At 41.3% G+C, this 26812-nt stretch overlaps 1 protein-coding gene across 2 annotated transcripts in view; it reads right to left on the bottom strand.

Annotated features, from left to right (window-relative positions):
• Positions 1-23186, bottom strand: part of USP24 (ubiquitin specific peptidase 24) — a 149177-nt gene extending 125991 nt beyond the window's left edge. For both annotated transcript variants that reach the window (XM_074265835.1, XM_074265836.1), the window contains exon 1: positions 22762-23186. In XM_074265835.1, coding sequence (XP_074121936.1) covers positions 22762-23130 — 369 coding nt within the window. In that variant the 5' untranslated portion in view covers positions 23131-23186. The remainder of the gene's footprint in view (positions 1-22761) is intronic.
• Between the last annotated feature and the right edge of the window lie 3626 nt (positions 23187-26812).

Here is a 26812-nt window from a genome sequence, read left to right as displayed (position 1 = left end):
ATAGATGATCCACGTGAAGGCTAGAGAGGCATCTGATCACTTTACCAAAAACTATATTTGTTACCCAAAGTGCTCAGCTGTTTCAGCCGTGTGTGGCTCTCCCTGACTCCATTTGGACTTCTCTTGGCAAAGACAATGGAGGGCTCTGCCATTTCCTTCTCCAGCTCATCTGACAGATAAAGAACAGTGTACTCAGGTCTGACTCCAGACTTTCTGCCTTAGAAGGAAGCTTAGTGGTCATTTTGTCCAGTGGGCTTCATTTTACAAAGTGGATGACGGATGGATAGGGGAGGTAGACGACCTAAACTGACTATAGCCATACAGGCACTAGGGAAGCAAAACTGGATTAAAACTCACATCCTCTGAATTCAAATTCCTACTATATCATGCTGTAGCCAAAAGAATATCTACTAAGGAAAAGATGATTACATTTTTAGTCTAAAAACCAAAACTTTATCTCAAGAAAATAAGTATATCACACTATGACTTAGTCATACAGAATCCCTGAAGTATCTTTAACTATTTATGAACATTTTCTATACTGCTACTTCAGAGAAGAGGGAAGAAAAATATGTTTAACAATACAAAATAAAAAAAATTTTAAATCCTTACAAAGTTTTCCTAGGAAAGATATTTTAAACATACCTCTGGTATTCTAGTCCCTATGTAATGTAATGTAACTTTTGTTACATTTGTAATTCAAGATTTACATAGTGATCTCTCTTTATGCATACTTGGAATACTTTCAACTCAGGCACTATCCTTCAAATGGAAATAGCTAAAGCTAAATTATGTGTCAGGTAATGAAAACCAACTTAATTCTCTGTTCATATCAGTGCACAAGCTGAGGAACATGTTTAGTGCCAAAACTTTCGCGTTTTCTCAAACATAAATTCTTAACTTATTTTGACAATGATTATGCCTCATTAAAGTATTACAAAATGATGTGAGCTTTACATTCTTTTCACACATTCTTTTCAAAGTGTTCTCAATTTGACAAAGTACAACAGAATGTCCCTAACAATAAAGTAATAAGTACTTTTTAAAAAATAACAGATGCCTTGACAAATGTTTGCTGTATGGGATTGGAAGCTACTTATTTGTTTTCATAAACTGATACTTATGTGGGATATGGATACAAATCCTGAAAATAAAGAAGCAGAGAGGATATTCACTTAAGTAGCTGAGATATAGATGTTATCAGATACCCCCTATTCCCCCACCAAAAAAGCCAAGGAAACCTACAAATAGAAAAAAAGGATTAAATGGTGGGTGTTAGAAGTCATTTTGATAGTCTACTTGAATAACTCACATTCTAGCACTAAGATGATGTCTTCAAGGGAAATTTTTGATGGAGGAGACCCATTTTCATTTGTCTTCTTTGAAGGCCCATTTGAGGATTTTTTTGTTCCTTTTGTTTTGGAAGTTGAAGAGGATTTTGGGGAAGCAGAAGGAAAAGCATAGGGTGCTATTTTCTTTACCTTTAGTGGATTTCCAGGTTTGGGGGAGTGTATTTTTTTCATTTGGTATAGCTATATTAACAGAGGTTATATGAACAGAGGTTCAATCCATAATTTGGTAGTTGGGAGATAGATTACTTCAAATTTTTAAATAAGGAGAATGGAAGAAAATGAAAGAAAAACCCACTATAAAGTGAACTACTAAAAACTATCAAGAAAGAATGAAAATTGAAGGAAACAACTGGCTAAAATCCTTAAGAACCAATGATAAAGAACTGCTGCTATTCCTACATTTAGGAATATAACTCAACATGCAAGTTAACTGAAATATTAAGCTATAGTAAGTGCTACTGAAAGTCTAACTGGAATGCTTTTTAAAGATTTCAAAAAAAATTTCATTTTCAGTATAACTGAACCTTAAGTATTATGTTTTATGTTGGGAGAGAAAAATCAGAGCAAACAGGAAAAACCATGGTTGAGATTAAAAAAAAAAAAAAAAAAAAAAAAAAAAGAAAGAAAAAAAGAAATGAACATAGTTTGGGTTGATTTACATTCAGTTTCTTTAGTTCTCTCTCTGGTTGCAGATGGCATTTTTCTGTCCAGAGTCTATTGGGATTACTTTGGATCTCTGAACCACTAAGAACTAAGCCTTTCTTAGCTAATCATGGCACAATCTTGCTGTTACTGTGGACAATGATGTCCTGGTTCTGCCTGTTTTGCTCAGCATCAGTTTATGTAAATCTTTCCAGGTCTTTCTATAACTAGCTTGTTCATCATTTTTCATAAAACAATAATATCATTACCTTCATGTACTACAAGTTCTTCAGCCTTTCCCCAATTAATGACATCTTCTCATTTTCCAATTCTTTGCCACCACAAAAAGAGCCGGACAAACATTTTTGCTTATGTGGGTCCTTTTCCCTCCTTTATGATTCCCTTAGGGTACACAACATTTCCTCCTTCATCAATTAGTTAGCCCCCAGAGCTGCTGGAGGAAAAACTCTGCAAATGGGAGTTATTTATAGAAAGGTGAGCCACCATGACTAGGGAGCACTCCCCAGCCCTCGTGATCCAGCCCAGGCTGTCTGCCGCTTTTAGGGGACAACTTGCTGATCTCTCTCTCCCCCTCTTTCCATCCTTTTCTAAACCTTCAGTCTTCTTGCCTCTCCCCTGCCTTGAACTTTTGGCAATACTTTCTCCTGACAGTCTGCTCAGCGGGCTTGAGGCTATTCTTTGTTGGTTCTCTTTATGGCACCCTGCCCCAGGCCAGGTAATCAGGAGGGTGCTCCAAGCCTAGGCCCAGGACCCTTTCTCCTTTCCTTCTACACCAGGAATCCTTAACTTTGTAGTCTTTGAACTTTTTTTTAAAGGTTTCCTGTTATCCTGCATTCCAAGACATCCATGGGTTTCCACCAGACTGCCACAGGGGGTCCACGGTATCCAAAAGGCTTAGCACCTTTGTTCTATCTCACCTGGGGATCTCAGCTACTCCAGAGAGCCCTATCAGTACGTCTATGCCCAGGACTCCCAGATCTAGCCTTTTTCCTCAGTTCATACAGCACATGACCCTCTCCCTCACTTTCTGACAGCTCGGGAGGCACCACCAGCCTTCCAGCCCCCCCCCCCCCCATCAGCATCCTGCACAGCATCTCGACTACAGAAATCCTTCTCTCCATGTCACTCAACTATCAAAGTTTTTCTCCAAAGTTCTGAGCTCACCACCTCCTTACTGAATCAACTGCAGGACCTCCCTATTACCCATCCCTCAAGACCAAATAGAAAATTCTTCATAAACTGGACCCATGCTACATTCTGTTTCCTATTTTACTCCCATCTACATAATCTACAATATCCAATTTACAATAAGATCCATTTACAGTTCCTTCTGCATAGTCCATCACAGCCCCAGTAAGGTCTGTGCCTCTGCTCTGTGTCCCAGAATACCTTTTTTCAGGGGCCACAGCTTCAAGTCCTCCCCTCTCTGAGATTCTCTTCCACCTACTCTGTATACAGATTTTATGTACCCAAATATCTATATCGAGTACCCTCTTTGAAACAGGAGCTCCTTAAGGGCAAAGTTTTTGCCTTTATCTGTATTACAAGTATGTTGGTAATGCCAGCAAATACTTAATAAATGCTTACTGATTGAGAGATGCACTATTCATGGGAAGGCTACATCAATATAATAGAAAATGAGCATACCACCTAAATTCACTGTAGAGTTAGTGCTAAAACACTGGAGGTTTTTACTGCCAAGGGGCTGCGTTATGGAACAATAAAAAAGAAGATTCAAAGAGGAACAAAAATTCAACAACTTTGAGGGGAATAAAAAAGCATTAATTGAATGAAAGAAATCTAACATAATCAGATATCAATAACGTGTCAAAACTATCAATACTGGTTAAATTTAAAAGAACATTGGAACAGATAAACCAAGCAGTAAACAACATAACAACCTACTGTTTGAAAAATCTAAGAACATAAACAAACTGAGGGGCAGACTATAAAGAATTCTCAGAAAAATCAGCATTTTGTACATGACACCAGAATAGCTCAAAAATTGATGTGAACTAAATACATATTTTTTAAAATACAGGAAAACAAAAGAAAATATAACATTGTTATCTATACTATATATCCAAATATGACTAAGGGGAATATTCTCTACAAAAGATAAGGATAACCATAAAATAGAACATTTCAATTACAAAAGTCCCATGCAGCTAAAATAAAGAAATTATCACATAAGAAAAATGCTTACATAAATATCTGTTAAGTTGAAAGGATGAATGAATGAATTAATAAAAAGAAGCACCTAGTCTATACAAAGCACAGGTGACACAAATAGGAGGGTGATATATCCTTGCTCTTGAAGCTCATAGTTTAATGGAAAAGACAAGGGATAGTGGTTTAGCACCAAGTCTGACAGAAAGACCCCACCACCCCTAGGACACAGTGGCTAAGCAGGGCTACCGCTTCTTCTACGATGTCACTTCCCCTGATAAAACTGTCTGGCATTAGACTGTGAGCTCCCTGAGAACAGTGACCGACCTGTTTTTCCTCAGTTCTTAGCAGAGCTTGACACACAGTAGGTGCCTGGCGCTGAAAAGTGTGGCTATTGCCATGGCTCTTGGATTGAGAGTCCTGAGCTGTTCGGAAGAGAGATGGGGGTGGTTTAATTTGCCTGCCACATGTTATGCCTGTCTCTCCCTCACATCTAAAATATATAGGGAATCAACACAAATATAAGGTCAAGAGCTAATCATTTTCCAACATAAAAACAGTTAAATATACTCTTTCCCTAGAAGGTGACATAAAAATGATCAATAATTGTATTGTTTCAAATTACTAAAAACATTAGCTGACACTTGAAGGCAGCCAAGAAGTGGACAAAGTACCAGAAATAGGGAACAGCCAATTGTCCCAAACCACCCTAATCTTTCCCTCTTAAGACCCATTGGTGGCCAATGAGAAAGAGTAGACATTAAGTTAGTACTTGTTGACTACAAACCTAAGTTCCAGTATGCCTTTGTTATTATATTTAGCACGATGCCCATTTGGACAGATGGTGAAATCTGGGTAATGGACATTCTTCACCCATTGGGTTTTTTTCTGAATAGAAGGATGAATCAAACTCCTTTGAATGATTATTCATCTCTTCCAGAAATTCTGCAATGTTCAGGGATTTAATTCAATCAACAATGCCATTCTCAAAGAGGAACATGTGGAGGACCTCGCTATGCATAAGGAATCCTAACTCAAAATTGGAATCTGCACTGCCCCTCCTCCAGAGAAATGGAGTATACTTTGAACAAACATCAATCTCTCTGTTTTATGCCTTGCTTGATGACATCTTCCCAGAAACCTAGAAGGCTCTTGACATATGTATAAAAGACCCATTATTTGAAATATTTAGCAAATAACTACATTATCTTATTGAAACATTCAGTAAGTATAAGAATGGTTGTCAGGGGAGATGGGACAAGATGTAGGTAAAGGCATTATTTCTAATGAGATTCAGAAATAAAACCCTTTTAACAATAATCTGGTGAAAATTGAGTCAACTAATCTCAATGATGAGAAACTCCATATTGATTTCCAAACAAATTTTTCCATAAACTAATTAAAAATTTGTAAATTTACTGATGTAAACTTAGAAACCTATTCTATTTTTTACCATACATGTTCATAAGATAAGACTTTAATTCCATTTCTAATAAGTTATCTGTGAATCAAGATTTTTATTCTGTGTTCTCAATCAAATCTAAGGAAACTGAACATGATACATAAGCAACTCTAAGAGCTCTATCAAGAAGAAACTGTTAGTCAAGAAACAAATTCAAGGGTCTGACTAATTCACTTGACTGTGTTCTAATAAACATTTATATTTAAAATGTGATGCAACCATGATAAGGTGCTCTAAATCACTATTGATCAGAGAAATGCAAATTAAGACAACTCTGGGATACCACTACACACCTCTCAGACTGGCTAAAATGACAGGAAAAATGTTGGAGAAGATGTGGGAAAACTGGGAGATTAATACTGTTAGTATTGTGAATGGATACAGCCATTCTGGAGAACAACTAGAACTATGTTCAAAAAGTTATCGGACAGTGCATACCCTTTGACCTTTGACCCTTTTTACTGGGCTATCCCAAAGAGATCTCATTTATTTATTTATTTATTTTTGGGGCTGGGGTTAAGTGAGTTGTCCAGGGTCACAGAGCTAAGAAGTGTTAAGTGTCTGAGACTACATTTGAACTCAGGTCCTCCTGAATTCAAGGTTGGTGCTCTATCCACTGTGCCACCTAGCTGCCCCCCAAAGTGATCTTAAAGGAGGGAAAGGGACCCACATGTGCAAAAAGTTTTGTAGCAGCCCTTTTCATAGGGGCAAGAAACTGGAATCTGAGTGGATGCTCACCAACTGGAGAATAGTTCAAGGAATTATGGTATATGAATGTTATGGAATATTATTGTTCTGTAAGAAATGACCAGCAGAATGATTTCAGAGAGGCCTGGAGAGACTTACATAAATTAACGCTAAGTAAAATGAGCAGAACCAAGAGATCATAGTGCACACCAACAAGATGATTATACAATGATCAATTCTAATGGATGTGGCTCTTTTCAACAATGAGGTGATTGAGGCCAGTTCCAATAGACTTTTGATGGAGAGCCATCTGCAGCCAAAGAGAGAACTCTGGAAACTGAATGTGGAGCAGTACTTTTACCTCTTCTTGTTGTTTGTCTGTTTTTTCTTTCTTGTGTTTTTTTCCCTTTTGATCTTATTTTTCTTGGACAACATAATGCATATGTAAATATGTTTAGAAGAACTGCACATGTTTAACATATATTACTTGCTCTCTAGGGGAGGGAGTGGGAGAAAGAGAGGGAAAGAAATTTGGAACACAAAGGTTTTGCAAGGGTGAATGTTTTAAGATTAAAAAAAACTATGCATGAAATTTTCAATATGAAAAATTAAACACAATTTTATTTCTTGGTGAATGTATATACATCATAAACTGTAAAATTCATCAAAATGGGAAGATTTCCTGAGGAAGCTATGATCCCAAGCCATGGAAACAAAAAAGGATGAGTACCATCTAGTCCATTCTGGCCCTCCTTAAACCTTAGTAAATTCTTTTTTTTAACACCTAATATTCATTCTATACACCAACTTTAATTCCAAGGAATAGCTTACATGAAGTTCATATAGGTGTTCTGATTCCAGACCTGGCTTATAGAATAAGAGTTTATCTTCTCAACAATCCACTGGCCAGCAAGCCATTGGCCAGTAATTATGTGCCTTCCATAACTTACAGAAAATGGCCTTGCTTTCTTTAGAACACCCAATTAGTTTGTCCTTTTTTCCCCTTTTTTATTTTTCAAAACATATGCATGAACATCATTAGGCCTTGCAAAACCTTGTGTTCCAATCGCTGCCCTCCCCTATATGGCAAGTAGTTCAATAAATGATAAAAAAAGGTAGAAATGTTATCATAACTTATTTAGCCATTCTCCAACTGATGGGCATCCAGTTTCCAGTTTCTTACCACTATGAACAACAGGGCTATCACATTTTGTACCTTTCTTTGGGATATAAGCCAAGCAGAAACACTGCTGTATCAAAGGGTATGTACAGTTTGATAACTTTTTAGAACATCCAATCAGTTTGTTCATTATCTGCTGTTCTGTGATCCCATGAAGCACAGCATGCCAAGCCCTTCTAATCCATATTCTTGAACTATGCCTATGCTCATATTTGTGGTTCCCATGATACTATCTTCCCATCTCATCCTCTGTTATCCCTTTCTCTTTTTGCCTTCAATCGTTCTCAACATCAAGGCTTTTCCCAATGAATCCTGTCTTATCCTTGTGTGGCCAAAATATTTAAGCTTCAGGTTCAATATCTAACCTTCTAGTGAATGGTCTGAATCAATTTTTTAAAGTACTGATTGACTCATTTGATCTCTCTGTTGTTCAAGAGACCCTCAAAATTCTTCTCTAGCACCACAATCCAAAAGTGTCTGTTCTGTGCTATTTAGCTTTTCTTAAAGTCCTCCTCTCATAGCTATACAATTCTAATGGAAAACAGCACTGATGGTTTTTGCCATACAGATCTTTGTCATCAGGTGATGGTCTCTGCTTTTTAGTTTGTTGTCCAGTTTTATCAATTTTCCTTCCAAGGAACTTTTTTCATGGCTACAATTGCTGTTTGCAGTCCCAAAACACAAATCTTTGAGTCCCAAAACACAAAACTTGACACTACTTCCATTTCTTCTTCATTTCCCAAGAAGTGATGGGACCAGATGCCAAGATCTTAGTTTTTTTTTTTTTTTTTATGTTAAACAATAAGCCAGCTTTTCCCCTCTCCTCTTTCACCCTCATCAAGAGGCTTAATTTTTTTCTTCACATTATCTGTCCATGACAGAATCTATTTAGAGTTGTCAATGACTGTCTTTTGCCTTTGTTCCTAGTGCTGATCATGGGTACAAAGTAGGCACTTAATAAATGCTTAATGACTCAAATTTCTAAAATGTATTAAATGCATCTAAAATTAGAGGGAAACAAGTAACTGAAAAAGCAATTTTTGCAGCAAGTTTCTCTGGTAAACATCTCATTCCCAACATTTATAAGGAATTGATTCAAATGTGCAAGAATAAGAGCAAGTTTCAAAATGACAAATGGTCAAAGAATATGAATAATTTTTGTTTTGGTTTGGTTTTTCTGCTGAGGCAATTGGGGTTAAGTGATTTGGCCAGGGTCACACAGCTAGGAAGTGTTAAGAGTCTAAAACTAGATTTGAACTCAGGTCCCCCTGACTTCAGGACTGGTGCTCTATCCACTGTGCCACCTAGCTGCCTCTGAAAAAGTAGTTTTCAAAGAAAGAAATCTAAGGTATCAACAGCCTTATGGGAAAATGCTCCCAGAGATTAATAATTAGGTAAATACAACTCTTCATACTCATAAGAGTAACAAGAAATGACAAAGATTGGGGAGGACAGATGAAGTGGCCCAGCTACTGGGGAAAGTATTTTAAAAATATGTCTCAATAGTCATTACACTGTGCATAACCTTTGACCCAACAATATTAATAGACCTATTATGAAAGGACGGTTAAAATAAAGGAAAAATTTTTTTATTAATTCTAAGAACTGGAAACTTAGCACACAGTAGATTAAATATCAGCTTCAGACACAAAGATCTGATTTCAAATCCAGTCTCAGACATACCCTAGCTGTATAATTCTGGGCAAGTCATTTAAATCTCTATTTGTCTCAGTTTGCTCACCTGGAAAATAGTGATAACTGTTAGGATTACTAAGTGAGAACTGAGGTTGTCTGGATAGTTACAAGGTGAGAACTCAGGTTGACTTGGTAGAAGGAGCAAGCCCATTGGCTGAAGTGGTTCTTCCCAGAAGCCCTTGCATTATCCCACGCCCATTCTCTGGGAGAATAAAAGAAGAGGACTCTCAGAGAAAGAAGAAGACTCTCTGCATTACATCAGGCCTGACGGGGCTCTCTGCAGGAAGGGAAGTCACTTCTTTGGACAAGAGTTAACAGCAACTGCCTGGAGACAACGGTTCGTTACAGGAAGAAGAATCTGTCTGAGAGATTTGAGTAGACACAGCAGATCTCTTCCCAGAGAGCGATCCAGCAGCTTCTGGAGACGACAGCTCGTTACAATTGGCGCCCAACGTGGGGCAAGGACTTTTGCTTATCCTGACAAGAGGAGCTAGACCAGACCTTCGCAATTTGGCGCCCGAACAGGGAAGTATTTTATATCTACAACATAGTTCAATTAGCCTTAAACTATCAAGCAAGTTGTAGGAGAAGGAAAAGTTCTAAAAATGAACAGAGGAGGAAGTGTGAGGAAAAAAGGAAAGATCAAGATCTTTCCCTAGAGCAAGAGGATTTAAATGAGGAATTATGGTATGATTCTCTTGAAGAAGCTTCAACCCTGCCTAGAGAACAGATTATTGACAGGCCCACATCAACCCCACCTTCAGAGATGGAGGAAGAAAGAGGGGAAGAGGCAGAAACACAAACAGAATTGCCTGTGAAGAAGCCTAAGCCTATGACAAGATTAGAAAAAGCATTGGTTAAAGCTAAGAGAGAAGGACAGGATATAAGTGATTTTATACATGCATATCCTGTGATTGAAAATACTGACTCTGTAGGTAAAAAAAGGAGAAGATATGCACCTTTAGATTTGAATACAATTAAGGATTTGAAAAAAGGTTGTACCCTTTATGGGGCTACATCAGCTTATGTCAAAATGTTACTAGATGGTTTGTCTTATGAAGTCCTAACCCCGAATGATTGGAAATCCATAGCAAGGACATGTCTGGAACCTGGAGAAAATTTATTATGGCTTGCGGAATTTCATGAATTATGTAAAATTCAAGTCAGATGCAATTTGGAAATAGGAGTTAACACACAATTCACTTTTGAGCACTTGGCTGGTGAAGGTCGGTATGGAGAGAATTCGGAACAGATTCATTATACCATGACAATATATGAACAAATTGCCAAGGCTGCAATAAAAGCTTGGGGTGTCCTCCCTGGACAGAAAGATCGTGGAGAGGCTTTCACTAAAATAGAGCAAGGTCCCAATGAACCTTTTGCAGATTTTGTGGGACGTTTGCAAACTGCTGTCAAAAGAACTATTGGAGAAAATTCAGCTACAGAAATAATGACCAGACATCTGGCTAAGGAAAATGCCAATGAGATTTGCAAAAGAATTATATGGGGATTAGACAAAGATGCTCCTTTAGAGGAGATCATAAGACGCTGTGCTACAGTGGGAACAAATGCTTTTTACACCCGGACAATGATGAATGTGGAAAGACAGGGTCCCTCCTGGCAAGGGCCTTCTAGAGAAACTCGGCGATGTTTTCAATGTGGAAAAATTGGACATCTAAGAGCTCAGTGTAGGTATGGAGATACAGTGAGGAAACAGGGTGAGAGAAGACCTAAAACCCCATGTCCAAAATGCAACAGAGGACTCCATTGGGCATCAGAGTGTAAACTAATTCAGGGAAACGGGATGAGGGGCCCAGGTCCAGGGCCCCAGGCAAAAAAGACTTGGGGCATGATGGCAGCTGATGTTACACCTAAAGAGCCTTTAGAAGGCCAGGACTCTGATTTAATCAATCAGCAGAGAAGCAATCACATGGCAGAAAGGGATTACCTGATAAGTCAGTCAAAAGGCAATCAGATTGCAAAAATGGATTACACTTGGGGAGAATACAGGCCTTTTAAACCAACAGGGCTGTGTCCAGTGCAAACAATTCCAATGTAATTGCCAGATGATGAGAAGAGATTTAGAAAGTGGTAAATAGAAGGTAACCAGATAGGTTAACTGCCTGGGGGAGAGGGTTTGCTTGTATTTCTTCAGCAGGAGAAGGAATCAGATGAGTGCCAACGAGTCATATTCGCCTTGTCCATCAGAGAGAGACAGAAAAAGAGAAAGATCTCAAAATAAAGGAGAAGATCTAAGAAACATCTGACACTGAAAGAGCATGGATAATAAGAAGACTGTTAAAGAACTTTAAAAACCAGCAGGAATCATTGGACTTCCTCACACAAGATGAGACTAATGGACAATGGACTTATGGACATTTATAAATTTTCAATTTATGATTATTTGATTATGATTATGTTATATACTTCTAGCATGTGTTATGTTACTATGTTACTATGTGCTTATGTAATTTATGTAATTATCTGTAATACTTCCCATATTGATGGATTTATGTTTCAAGGTCATGACTGTCCTATGTTCTAAATCAAAAGAAAGGGGGAGATGTTAGGATTACTAAGTGAGAACTGAGGTTGTCTGGATAGTTACAAGGTGAGAACTCAGGTTGACTTGGTAGAAGGAGCAAGCCCATTGGCTGAAGTGGTTCTTCCCAGAAGCCCTTGCATTATCCCACGCCCATTCTCTGGGAGAATAAAAGAAGAGGACTCTCAGAGAAAGAAGAAGACTCTCTGCATTACATCAGGCCTGACGGGGCTCTCTGCAGGAAGGGAAGTCACTTCTTTGGACAAGAGTTAACAGCAACTGCCTGGAGACAACGGTTCGTTACAGGAAGAAGAATCTGTCTGAGAGATTTGAGTAGACACAGCAGATCTCTTCCCAGAGAGCGATCCAGCAGCTTCTGGAGACGACAGCTCGTTACAGATAACAGCAGCACTTACATCCCAAGGTTGTTGTAAAGATCCAATGAGATGATAACTGTAAAGTGCTTAGCACAATTGCCTGGCATAAACAATATGTAAATTTGAACTATTATTATCTAAAAAGTTACCATATCCATAAGAGAATGGCTGAAATGTAGAAAGTCTTGGGAAGACTTGCCCAGAATGATGCAGAGTGAACTGAACAGACCCTGAAAATAATTTTTACAATAACATTATAAAATGTTGAAAGACTTGTGCATTTTGATTAAGTGCAATGATCACACAAGTTTGTAGGCTTGACGTAGCTCTCTGCAGGAAGGGAAGTCACTTCTCTGGACGAGAGTTAACGGCAACTGTCTGGAGACGACGGTTCTCTACAGGAAGAATCTGTCCTAGAGATTTGAGTTGACACAGCAGATCTCCTCCCAGAAAGCGATGGGCAGCTTCTGGAGACAACAGCACGTTACAATTGGTGTCCACAACGTGGGACAAGGACTTTTGCTTATCCTGACAAGGACTTATTCTGAGCCCTTCAGAGGAGTTAGACTGGACCATCGCAATTAAGTGCAATGATCACACAAGTTTGTAGAGGACCCTCTCTTGAAGGAAGGGGCTATGGGGAAAGCAAGACACAGAATAAGATAAATGTTTTCAGGACTGTGTTCCCTATGATTAGGTCTATTTGTGAAAAGGATTATGCTTTCTTATAAAGCATACTCTTTCCTAGTGACGTAGCTATCCTTGCCACTCACTATTCATTATTGTAGTGAGCTTGATCATACAATGATAGCTTTGGATCTCACTTCTAAACAAGTTTTCCCAAATTAATCCAGCCATGGAACATTCTGAATTTTCAATGAATTAAAAAATCCCATAAACACTACTTGGGAGCTAGATATGGGCCAGGGAAAGAAATATGGTTATGAAATATCCCTAGGAAGAAATCCTCAATGTGAGAATGAAAAGAAGTTAATCTTATTTAATCTAATTCCCATTTTACAAAAATAATTTCAGTTAGTCATCTTAGCACCACAATTATCTCACGGAATTCCTATTCTCTAAGTACAACTGAAGTTCATGAAACCACTATTCTTCACCTATGGCTCCATACCTTTGTGTTGTGAGAAAATACATAATGAAAATCAGTTATGAGGAATTCAGTAACTTTTCAATGCTTATGCACTTTATTAATCCAGGCAGCCTTTTTCTTGCATTATATGTTGAGAGCCTGCAGCAGCATCACTGGATGGCACCTGCTATGCTCTTTGTGCTCCTGCTTTAGCTTTTTCATGGTTGAGGTGGTGGGGGTGATTGGACTCTTCTGAGACTGCCCTTTCTGGATTATTAATCCCTACTTTTCTAAATGTACATTTCTCATGTTTTAGAAGAATTGTTTCTGTACTTTAAACACATGTCCCAAGTATTATCTGCAGTCTTCAGTCTGTTTGCTGAATCTTATCTACAGTAGGTCAGGCAAATAGATAAAGAGGTTGACAAGTATTTTTTCCTATGAGAAGAAAGCAGTCCAACTTTTAGAGTTTGTAAATTTGTTTTTTTAGATATTTTGATAACTATTCAGGATAACTTGTTTTCTTTATAACCTATTTTATTTTATTCATTTAAAGTATTATTCTGATGAGAGGACAATAGGTGGTAGCAAAAAAAAAATCGAGGACACAAAAAAGGCAGAGTCTCTCTCTGCTTGATCCTGGATTTTGTGAGCATTCCTTTTTTTAGAAACCTGCTCTGCCCCCAACCCTTCTTACTTCCAGGTTCTCAGCCCACCAGGCTAGATAACTGAAATCCGACCAATCAAGCAGTACATCATTGCACAATCTTTGCACCTGGTAACTCCCAGAGAAGGAATAAATATTGAGACACTAAACACAACTGAGCCTAAGGTCACTTGCCCTTCCTTCACATCCGCTCTAAGCACATCAGATTCTTTTTGCTCAAGTTTGGGGCTTCCACACCTTGACATATGTTCCTGAGCATGTAACCAGCTCTTTCCTGACTTCTAGAATCTCAAGTTTCTTCCAGTCAAGCCCGAGCTCTCCTTTCTACCCCACCCCCAATCCCATGGCTTTCCCTTACATATATTTTGCACATACCATAAATATACAATGTCAGTTCCTTAAGGGGAACTTTCACTCTTGCCTTTCTATTCTAAATGCTTAGCCCAATGTCTGGTATCTGATAGGCTCTTAAATGTTTGGTTGTAATCATTAGCACTATTAGCATACAAAACTTTCACTTTTCCTCAGAGTTCATGGCTCACAGGGTTCACACCTAGAAGGGCTTTTAAACGTCCACTCCAACCCCCTCATTTTACAAAAAAGGAAATTGACTTTAAAGAAGGGTTGTGCTAACAAAACATCTATCCAGAAATAATTCCCTACATTACACATAAACATGCAAAGGAAATCATTTCTTTCAGATGTAACTTAAATTTGTTTTTCATTATTTTCTCAAAGCAGCCAGTTAGCTAGCTAAGATTCTGGGGTACAGCCACAGAAGGAGGAGCCACTTTCTGGATCAGGGAGAACCTTGAAGAGTAAAGAGATTTGTCCAACCTTCCAATCTAATCCAACAAGTCCTCATTAAGCACCATCTTGAATAGAGAGAAAATAAAAAACAGCCCCTGCTATTCACAAGGAATTCCCACTCTCCACCTAAGCTGAGAATACATGCCCCCTCCAGCCCATTTCCCAGAGCTTCTTCAAATCCCAAACCTACCCTTCTCAGGCCCCCAGGATCACATGACCCATCAACTTCCTCAGCATACAAGCCTAGCCTCAGCCCTCTTTTTTCATCTCTACAACTGATAGTTCTGAGGCCTGTGGGTTCACTCTAGACTGATCAGCCCTCTTGAGATTTGACCCAAACCATACTGCATGCATTGTATCCTTATACTCAGCACACAGCCTGGCACATTGTAAGAGTTTACTACTTAATTTTTACTGCCCATGAGCTTGCCTAAAAGCCCCAAAATCATAATACTAAAGTCCTTTTTTAACAAATTTTGCTATCGATAAGTCAAGATCATTAAATATTTCCTTTCTTTTGTTTATATGAAACCCTGTTTCACAAAATCTATTTTAAAGCTATCTAGATACACATGTATTACAACAAACTAAGAAAAAAATGAACTTTGCAATAAGGTCCGTCCACAGTCACTTTCTAAGCTTTTCATAAAGTACTCTATGATCAAATGAGATAATAAATGTAAAATGCTTTGCAAATCTTTAACCTACATAAATGCCAGCCGTTGTTACTGTTGTTAGCTATTACATTCACTAGGTTTTCAAGAGATCAAATTCTTATCCATCTGATGATGCTAAGAAATGAAAGGGTTTAAGGTGCAGCAAGAGGGACTGACCTAAAGAGAGCTATTATGGTGATGAAAAGCACTAAACACTAGAGTGGAGACTCAGTAACATCTCTGTGGGAATCACTCTTCACAGAAGTGAGTCATATTGGGTTGAACGAAATTAGGGAGCAGAGAGATGAGACCCTCATCTACAATGTCTGAGAATGAGCAAAAATTACAACATAGTAAAACACTTGCTATCTAACCACTAATTTCATTTGCATTCATTTTGTAAAGGAACTTGCCTGTATAAAGCTTAGCGCACAAGTGCACACATACACATGCATCTCTCTCTCTCTTCTCCTAACTTTCTCTGGCTCTCTCTCTCCTAGAAAGCATTTTCACTACTCTCTGCTCATGTCTTCCCCATGGTAGAGAAAAGACCCTGAGGTATTCACCACTGGGCAGTGGGGTTTAAACTCTCCTAAGTCTTATAAACAAGATGTCTATTATCTAGCTGCCAAATCTGGAGAGCAGCAGCAACTGCCCAAGCCCATGGAGGTGTTAAGATTCCAACAGTGGAGGAAACACCCCACAAACTCAGAGCCTCTTGAAATATCGAGTACCAACAGTGTGCTGTTTCCTTGTCCACTGCAGTACCTGGGCAAATAGAGAAGGTTCAGTTTCCTTCAGTTATACCATATCTGCAATGCATATTGCATGGACGGGATAGGGGATACAAAAAATATGGTAGTGGTCTTTAAGTATTAAAGGTGTGTTACATGGAAGAGGATTAGACTTCAGAACTATGCAAAAAGTGAACGGGTCTTGGAAGAACACTGGAGGGTTGCTGACTCACAGGATCTGAGGTTGGGACATGGAAGCCAGGGAGTCCCATTCCCTCTAGGGAGCAACTCAGCTATGGTGGGGAGACTATTCTTGTTTCCCTGGCACTTCCACCTCTTAAATTCTTCAATTCTGGGATTCTCATTCTACAACATTGCAAATAACAAAAAAGTCTCCACATTTTTAAATGACTATCCATCCTTCCCCTGACAAGAAACCCATTACCTTCAAGCAGCTCATTTCATTTCTGGACAACTCTCAGTCAGGAAATCCTTCCTTACACAGAGGTGACTGATGGCACAGTGGACAAAGCACTAGACCAGTGGTCCTCAAACATTTTAAATAGGAGGCCAGTTCACTGTCCCTCAGACTACTGGAAGGCCAGACTATAGTAAAAACAAAAGCTCACACTCTGTCTCCGCCCCTCAGCCCATTTGCCATAACCCGGGCAGCATAAACGTCCTTAGCAGCCGCATCTGGCCCATGGGGTCATAGTTTGAGAATCCCTGCACTAGACCTACAAGTGACCTGAGCAAATTGCGCTACCTCTTCTTGTATCAATTTCCTCAATTGTAAAAGGAGAGAATAATATACCTACCTCCCAAAGTTGTGGTGAAGATAGAATGTAAAAAGCTTAGCAAAGTGCCCAGGATTCAGTAGTGGTTGTTCCCTTTCCCCCAAAACACATTGTGCTAAAGTTTGCATCTAACTTTACATGGATATCAAGCTTTTACCAAGTAATTAATTGTAATTGGGGGCAAAAAAAAAAAAAAAAAAAAAAAAAAAAATAGAAATCGAAGCCCTGATTCCCAAAATTGTGTGAGCTGCAGAAAAATATAAATTAACAGAAGAAAATCACTACAAAGTAACAGCCCAAAGTAAAAATTCTCAAAATACCAAATGAACACTTTAAAGTAATGAATTAAAAGAGTATTAAGTGTGGAGTTAAAGAAATAAACTTGTATGGCTATCCAACAATTAAGAAACAGTAAATTGTGATATATGATTGTGTTGGACACTTTTGTGCTTGCTTACTACTACTTTTCTAAAACAGTGAGATGGGAAGGGGCACTACAGATATGAAATGTTACATAAACTTTCATTAAATTTCACTCTTGTTAGTTTTGCTTAATTATTTTACTTAGATACAGGAGACCTCTTACGAAGTGGGAGTAAATTATAAATGTTTGTAATTTAAAAACAAAACATCAACTTTTAAAAAAATAGTTTGTGACAAAGAATTTTAATAAATAAGATACATCTCGCATCACCAGTAACTCACTTAAGAGTGTAGGTGATTACTGCCATTATACATATAAAAATTACAAACTTTACAGAATATAGGAAAATTTGGCAAAAACGTATCCTATCAATATCCTCATTGCAACATTTCCTTTCTGAAACTTATAACACTTTCACTAAAACCTTCATCTTAATCACCAAGGTTAAGGATGCCAATCTAGTCTGTCACAATGTATCAAAACATGGAACACAATCATCTCCAAAGAATTAAAAGTTAGTATCTCACACAAAGAGCAATGGAGAAAGTAAGCTGCCCAATGTAACAAATTAAGAAATAAAAAAAAGTAGAAGAAAGAATGACATCAAGGTAAAGAGGATTTCCCTGGCATTCTGGACTTAACAAGCCTGCAAAGGCCCATTGAATTGAAACAAGCTCTTCACTGGAAAGCCCAGATTAGAGAAATCACAGCTGTGACAACCCAGGACACAGAATTGTGACTGCCAAATGCATGCAATTATTCTCAATAAGGTAAAGAATAATTTCCAGATAGTTGTTTAAAATGAAGCCTTAAATCAAATCAGACCAACTTACTCAATCAGCTAATTAATTGGCTGCTTGGATACTAGCAGAAACAAGAAAAGCAGTTTGTGGTAAGGACAGAGGGAATAAGAAGCTATAGGAAGCCTGAGACATCAATCTTACAGAGTAAGAGGATCTCCTCATGACCTGCAATGTCTTCACTGCTGATGCTCTCCCTCATACTCTCACATATGCTCCAACACTCCTCTTTCTGGGCTCTTTTTCATGTGCTGTGTTCCTCGAAAGGCCCAGAACTGCCTTTCTATTTGCTTGAATTTGTAGCAGTTCCTGACACATAGGAAGAACTAATTGTACTTGACTTAATTACCCTCTTTAGTACTCAATCTTCTTAACTATAAAATGAAGTTGGACTTGATCATCCTCAAGATCCCTTTGAACTCCCCCCCCCCCAATTTATACTATTAATTCTGATTCTACTTATTCACTCTTTACTTAGGGGTCACATGGAAGTGTACAATATAAGTGATTTTAAATAAAACACTTGTGCATTTGTCAGGTCTATCTAAGCACAGTAAGAACACTGAGCCTAGAGTCTAAATCAGGGGTTCTCAAACTACAGCCCGTGGGCCAGATGTGGCTGCTGAGGACGTTTATTCAACCTGCCGGGTTATGGCAAATGGGCTGAGGGGCGGAGGCAGAGTGTGAGCTTTTGTTTTTACTATAGTCCGGCCCTCCAACTCAGTGGTCTGAGGGACCACTGGACTCTAGATTATCTGAGTTTAAATCTAACCTCAGACACTTTCTAGCTGTAAAATCCTTAGGTTAGTCACTTAATCTATCTGCCTCAGTTTCCTCATCTGTAAAATGAGGGCAATACTAGCACCTACCTCCCAGGGTTATTGTGAAGATCAGAGAACATCACTTTAAAAAGTGTTTAATCTAGTGCCTGGCACTATGGTAGGAACTATATAAATGCTTGTTCCTTCCCTTCCTTCCAATCATTTTGGTATATCCCTAGCCTCTTTTTCATATGAGTCCCTCAGAAAGTGGTAGCAAGTGGCAGGCTCCCCATCTTAGGAAAGAGCATTAGATTTGGCATCAGAAGAACCAAGAACAACTCTCAGCTCTATTCCCTATTACCAGCAATGCCTGTGGGTCTGTCTCTAGGCCTATTTCCTCACCTGTAAAACATGACAATAAAGTACCTTTGTCACAGGAGTGTGGTGAGAAGAATGTCATGTGACTTGCTGCTCGTGACCACATATACAAGCCCCTTGAAGTGTATTACACATCTCCAGCACCCAGCCCTTCTCCCCTGGAGCTATTCTAACTCTGGGAACTCAGCACCTTACACAGGAACTGGCCTGACTTGCCTCCATTTCCACACTACACAGCCTGTCAGATGGCCTTCCTAAGACCCAGAGGTCACTGTTACTTCCCTGAGATTCACCTGGACTTAGCTTCAGGCCAGCAACTGAATGTCAGACTCTCTGGTTCCTCAGATTCCAGCTCCTACTCCCATGGAAGAACTGCTGCCTGTCCCAGCCCAGCCCTTTTTCTCTACCCACAGGGAGGCAAATACCAACACCTTGACACTCCGCTTCCCCAAGTTTCAAGTCCAAACTTATCAGCCTGGCATTCAAGGGTGTACATATGTGTGACACACACATTTGCACTCTCATTCTCTCTGTCTCTCCTCTCTCATTGGATTAAAGAGCAACAGGCCCAAATTCATCACAGAAAACTGTAACTGAGTTTTTAAGATTGAAGGAAAAATTAACTTGTATTAAAACTTTGTATGTCCCACCACAAACTGAAGGGGCATTGGAATCTTAAACATTATATCAATGAAGAAACATTAATGTAACAATTACAAATACACAAAAAAGAGAAGCAGATAATTCAACATGGAATACAAACAAAGATAGAGAGGTTTGTTTACAATTGTGGCAAACTAAATATACAACTTTTAAAAAACAACCAAACTATGAAATTCAAATTAGCAAATTCACACAATCTTCTTTTTCTGTTTTCTGATACTGAAACGTACATTCTGTTGAGGTTTGTCTATAATTAAAAAGAAAAAATTAAAGAACAAAACACCACCAAATTACCAGTGGTGGTGAAATGCTTCTTAAAGGCTTCAGAAGGATGACTCTGGGGACAAGCTCTCAAACTGCCCTTCTAAGCAACTGATGTAAGCACCATGTCAGGAATCAGGGAGTGAATTTTTTTTAACCACAGTAACCAATTAAACCATGAAAAGCCTGCAGTCTATGGTTAGAAGAACACCTACACAATGAAAAAAATCAGTGATCCTTGAGGTATTGAAGCGTTGGGAGTTAAAGGATGTGGAAAAAAGAAATTGCAAAAGAATTTCTCATTTTAGCATATTTATTAGGGCTCCATGAGCACATTCCTAAGGGGGGAAAAAAAAAACCCAAACCACCTGGTTTTGAAATTTCAATTCTGAAGAAATCAGAGGAGAGAATAATTGCTATTCAGGTTGACGACTATTTCAGTTGTTAAAGGTGTAGTGGAAATTAAAAGTCCCCAAATTAAAAACCTCAACAATCTGACTGCATAGGCATTAATCTATGTAATTAATTTCTCATGCTTAGCAAAGAGTTGTTATACTAAAGTAAAAATTTAAACAGGGAAATATGTTGGATGTGAAGGGGAAGAAAACAAACAATTATTAAATGCCAGGCACTGTGCTAAGTGCTTTATGAATATTACAATCTTTCATGGTGAATACTATTATGAATCACACTGTACTGCTGAAGAAACTGAGGCAGAAAGCAATCAAGTGACTTGTTCAGGGTCGTACATCTAAGAAGAATCCAAAACTAGATTTAAATTCAGGCCTTCCTGACTCCAGCCCCAGCACTCTCTACCTGTCGTGTCAATAATCTGGAATTAAGAAATTGTTTTGCCAAACAAAGATAACGAACAGTTAATTGAACTGCCACAACCCTTCTAGATTCCCTCTCCAAAAAACAACTATGGCAGCTTTAACTGTCTAACAACACATCCCTTAAGGTGAGCTGCATTTTTTACAGACCCAAATCCTTCAAAATGAGCATCATTACAAATTAAACTTCTCACTACCTCTCTCTGCTCCATGTCAAAAACAAGTCCAGGGCTTAGCCTGGAAGTCAGGGCTAGCCTAACAAGTTTGTTTGGAGAGGTTTGAAGCATTCATTGATAAGAAAGAACCAAACTTTCTCTTCAGATTATCCATCTCTCCTCTGGGATGAAGCAAAGTCCCAACTTGTTGTCCTACTACCCAGACGGTCTGGTCTGACTTGCCTAGAACCCCGACCTTGCCCACAGTAGCAGAGACTTCTTACCCCTGAATCAGAAGGATCTGGGGGTGATACGTGATTCCCCCCTCCCCTAGCTTGATCAAACTCAGACTCTGCCTCTTCTACGGCTTTGTGGTTGCCTGCCAGTCTCTAACTAGTGACCAGTCCTGTCCCAGTCTTACTCCCAGAGCCCTGGGCCTTGACTGTGGCCAAGAGGTTGGACAGGCTCTCCCAGACCTTTTTTAAGCAGACCCCAACCCTTGTAAGGAGAGAAGATCATGGCATGTAAAGCTAGAAGAGACCCTCAGAGAAGCACCCCAGGGAGTGGGGGGCCTGGGGTCAGGGAGGTCTCAGTCCAGAGCCTCCGAGCTGAGTAAGCCATCCCTGGACTTGTGCCTCCAGACCCTCCCTGTAAAACGGGGGTCATGATAAGGCCATGGATAAGGCCCCGTCCCAAGCAGCTTGTCTCATGTCCAACATCAGTCCGTGGGGGGGGGGGCCCCCGCAGGTCCCTCCAACGTTCCCCAAAGAGATCTCTCCAAGGTCAGGAGAGGCAATGAAAGTAAGGGGGACCCTGAACTAAGACTTTCTGACCGGATCCGATGCTCTTTACCTGGGTCACATTCAGCTGCCCGGACTGGACAGAACCCACAGCGGGCTCCAACAGGTTCCAGCTGCCCAGCCTCAGGGAGGCCTCGTCTCCGAGCTGACCCAGGGCCCCTGACTGACCTCTGACTCTGACACTGACTCTGGCCCGCAAAGCGGCCCTCCCAGACCCAACGGGCCTCCGGGCTTACTCTCTTGGCCTGGCAGCCCCGGGCTGGGCTGAACCAGGGGAACCTGGAGAGAAGTCCGGTCCAGAAGTTTGGGTGTCCTGCCCAAGGTCACCAACATAGCAGAGAGAAAGGGGGGGCCCTAAAGGTCTTCCTATTCCCGCCGCGATCACGGCCAGGCTGGCCCCCCCAGCGGGGCAGGGCCAGGCCCCCTCCTCCCTCGGAAAAGTGACCAAGCACAGGCCGGTGGGTTTTGCTCCCGCCGGCCGCCTCCTCCATCTTTTCTTTAGATTCATGCCAGACCTTGACCCCCCAAACTCTGGACCACGCAGCCCCCCCTCGCCTCAGCCCCTCCCTCCTCGGGGTGCCCGGGGGCCTGGACCAGCCCCGGGGCTCAGTCCCCTCCTGCCCCTCCCCCACTCCGGAGGTGACCAGAGTCCTTGACCAGCCCCAGGCCTCGTCCCTCCCGCAGCCCCGCGCCGCCCTCCGCTCCCCGCCGGGTCTCTGCGCCCGGGCCAGGGTCCTGGAGCAGACCCGCCGCTCGCGCCCCTCGGCCCCCGCCCCTTCCCCACGTGCCGGCCCGGCGGCCTCACCTCCGTCTCCACGACCTCGTGGTATGCGGGCGGAGGGTCGAAGCCTCCGCCGCCGCCGCCGCCCGCGGGCCCGCTGCGGGCCGGGTCGTGGCCGTCCCCGCCGCCATCCCCCCGCGGGCCGCCGCCGGGCCCAGGCCCGAGCCCCCCGGGGCCGCCGCCGCCGGGTCCCCCCGGGCCGGGCCCCCCGGGCCCCCCGCTGTCCATGGACTCGTAGGAGCCGTAGTCGAGGCCCGGGCGTTCGTGGGTGAGCAGCGCCACGGCCTCGTTAATGTCGTTCTTGGCCAGGTGCAGGGCCCGGCGGATGGCGCTGGGCTCCGAGAAGCCCATGCACAGCAGCGTCGTCATGTGCTGCTCCTCCTCCGTCTCCATGGCCGGGCCGGGCCGGGGCCGCCTCAGGCCGCCGCCGCCGCCGCTCCAGCCGCCGCCGCCTGCTCCCGGGGCCGCGCGCGCCCCCGCGCCTGAGCGCGCCCGACCGACGCTCCCGCCGCCGCCGCCGCGGGCCCAGAGCGAGGCCGACGCTGTCGGGCTGCGGCTGCCGGCGCGCGCTCGCGGGGCTCGCGGGGCTCAGGCGCGGCGGAGCGCGGCCATGTTGCCCTCCGCCCTGCGCCGCTCCCGGAAGGCGCTGCTTCCGGGGAGGGGCGGGGGAGGAGACGTGGGAGCCGCCGCAGAGCGCTTCTCACGTGACCCGAGAAGGGGCGTGTCCTCGCGGGTTAGCCGCAATTCCCGGCCATACCGCGGCCTCGGCGGGGCCCTCCCGAGACCCCGGGGATCGAATCACCCCGCGTTCTGATTGCATGTCTCTGGTCCAGTGAAAAGCTCCAGCCCGGACGGGATCCCTCCCGAGCCGCCCAAACTTTGCTCCAAGTGAAGGAAACCGTGAAGCCCCCCCCATTGGGCGGAGTCGGCTCCGAGGTCCCGCCCCCGGCCGGGTCCGCCCTAAAAATCCGCAAGCATTTAAGGCGCGCCTCCGGTATACCCAACGTGGAGCCGGCCTGGGTGCAGAGGCTAAAGTGGAGGTCGTGCCGCGACCCCCGAAACCGGCGTGGCTTAAGGAGACAACGGGGGTGCGGGCTCGAGGGGGTGCTCCCGGGGTGGGAGGTGCAGAGACGTACTGGGAGAGAGATAAGGAAATAATTACATCCGGAGGAGAGAGAAAGAGAAAAATATAATGTAGAAAAATAATTATTTACATGGGTGACAGAAAAGTGTGATGTAGAGACATAAATATATGCCTAGGTCATAGATACGTAGAGAAAAATATAGAAATAAATGTGTACATGCGATAGAGATCCTTAGAAAACAGGAGGAAAATATACACGTGGGTGATAGAGTGATAGAGACAAAAATATGATAGAAAAACACATATAAGTGATACAATAATAGATATGTAGAGACCAAACATAAAGAGAAATATAGATGGGTGATAGATAACGTTGACAGAAAAATGATAGAAATAAACATACATAAGTGACAGATGCATAGCAAAATAATAGAGAAATATGTGCATAGAGAATGATAGAAAAACATGATAAATATATACATGCATACAGAATGATAGATGCTTAGAGACAAAAATATAGAGAAGTAAAGATATTCATAGGTGATAGAAACATAGGAAAATATGATAAAGAGAAATAAATGTGTGCACAGATGATAGGATGAGAGAGAGAAACAATCCGCCAGAGAGTGGACTGCCTCCCCGCTCTAACGGGAGCTCCTAAATAGTTGAACAGGAAGCTCACCTCCAGACAAGTAACAAGTAACTAGTAACTTCGAGGATTGTCAGTCACAGATAAATCTGACCCAATTTGCTTAAAATCCTCCCAAACAGGATCTGACATCTGCCCCTTCCCTCCAACCAGTCCTGACTGAATCTGGCTCTTGGAGCCCCCTTTTTGCTCACCCCAATTATTTTTTGCTAGCTTAAGGACAAACTGTCCTTCCTTTTAAAGAACTTTCTTTGCCTTCTTTTTCCACCTTCCTTGCTAGTAATAGATTCCTGCAGAAGGAATTAATCAATTCCTGCTTTTGATATAGTCAGTTTTCCCTCTTTTTTTTTTTTTTTATCTCACCCACAAACTTAGTCCTAGTCTTCCAGCAGCTTCCATTCTAAGACTCTCTTCATTCTTTTAAGGGGTTAATGGTGTCCATTTGTACTTTCCCCAGTGCAAATCTTAACTCATCCTCAGCTCATCTTATTAAATTGTTGCCCACTCATGTCTTCTCCTAAACTCATTTATTTGAACTCTATTTATACCTACTTTGTGTCTTTCTGCCCCTATTTTGCTCCATCTCTAAGAAGTCTTTCTTCCATTAACAATTTTTTTCCTACTTCTGACAGTCCCAAGGACCCTAGTGTTCCTATAGAGACCCAACTTGTTATTGATTATTATCATCATAGCTAGCATTTATATAGCACCTTCACATGTGCAATACATATTTATGTCATTTGATCCTCATAACAACCCTGTTTTACCCAAGAGGAAAATGAGAGTGAGGGACATTAAGTGACGACCCAAAGTCATCCAGCTGCCCAGCTGAGGTAGCATTTGAATTCAATTCCTTCCAGACTCCAAGTCCAGGGCTGCCTAACTGCCTCAAGTAATTTACTAATTTCATTTGCAAGTCTCTGCTATCTAATTATCAATATCTATTTTCTAATTTACCAACTGGGCTATAAAACTATAAAGGCTGCCCTACATAGGCAAATGAAAGTGGTTGTTATCTGTGAAGTCAGTACAGGTAAAGGAGCTGGAATGGTATCGGGCCAAAAACTCTGGACTAAAAGCAATACTATGACTTAGTTATGGGAAAGCAAACACCCAAATCACTCATCTATTTTCAGATATTCTTCAGCAAGGGGTGACAACAAGATTTGTCTGAGATCTATCTGAATTAATGACATGGGGTTATATAACACTTTTTGCATTGCTATATAAAGCATCCAACTTTCAGGGTTCTCAATGAAAAGGTACTTAACTGAAAATACATTATTGTAAGCTCTGAGAACAAAGGGGCAAGTGTTTTCCTAAATCGAAATGGAAGCTGTATAATTTGAGGACACGCCATACCCATCAACCATTGGGTCATAGTTTAGAGCTAGAAAGGATCTTAGAGGTCATCTCTAATCCAGTCTTGCCATTATATTATTGAGGAAAATGAGAGGCAAGGACCTACGCAGAATGGAGCAAGGACCTGAGGACCTGAATTGCAAGAAATCTGAATTCTAGATCTGAGCTCTGCTACTCTGTTAACAACATGGCTGTGGCCAAGTAACTCAGCCTCTGTGAGTCTCAACTTCCTCATCTTACCTCTGTGTTCCAGGAATTTTGCACTACACAACCCCTCCTAGAAAGGAGTCATGATAAAGATAATTATATTCAGTATTATGCTGCACTGTATTTTTCATAGAAATTACTTCAAGCATTATGTGATATTAACAAACTCAGTTTGTTAATTAAGAAATTAATGCCAGGGGGGAAAGTTAACAAGAAAAGGAGTACTAATGTGTTTTCCACTAACTTTTGAAATGAGCTGGGATGGTTGTTGTTGCAGAGGCACAGCAGATCAATTCAGAGAACCCAGAAGACTCAACAGTTGTGAGTTTGTAAGATTGGAGAGGAAGCTATGCCCAGCTGAGAAGAGGAAGCAAAAGAAAAGAGCAGAGAAAAGTAGTCTGTGAGAGAGCTTGGAGTAAAGCCAGGAGTGACTGCAAAAACACAAGGAAGGCCATTTTTGAACCGGATGCTCAAGTGACTAAGAGTCAGAAGCACTTGTTTGAGGATGCAAGGGGTGGGAGTAGGTTTTTGTGCTTGTTTGAGAAAGCAGAGAAACATTTCAGAGCCTGATAAATTGGGATCTAGGTGGAAGCACTGGAGTCTGGGGAGTATCAATACTCATAATTTCTATTTCTATTTTTAAATTCTAGTGAACTATACAGAAAATTATGAAAATTGAAGAACTTATAGGTAATTGACGTCTAGATATTAAGAAAAATAGCATTCTTTCACAGAATCATAGAATCTTAAAGTCAGAAAGGAATCTGGTCATC

This window comes from Sminthopsis crassicaudata, chromosome 4, assembly GCF_048593235.1.
Source record: "Sminthopsis crassicaudata isolate SCR6 chromosome 4, ASM4859323v1, whole genome shotgun sequence".
Lineage (NCBI taxonomy): Eukaryota > Metazoa > Chordata > Mammalia > Dasyuromorphia > Dasyuridae > Sminthopsis > Sminthopsis crassicaudata.
The sequence above is the reverse complement of the archived record's forward strand: the minus strand, read 5'-3'. Positions and strand labels throughout refer to the sequence as shown.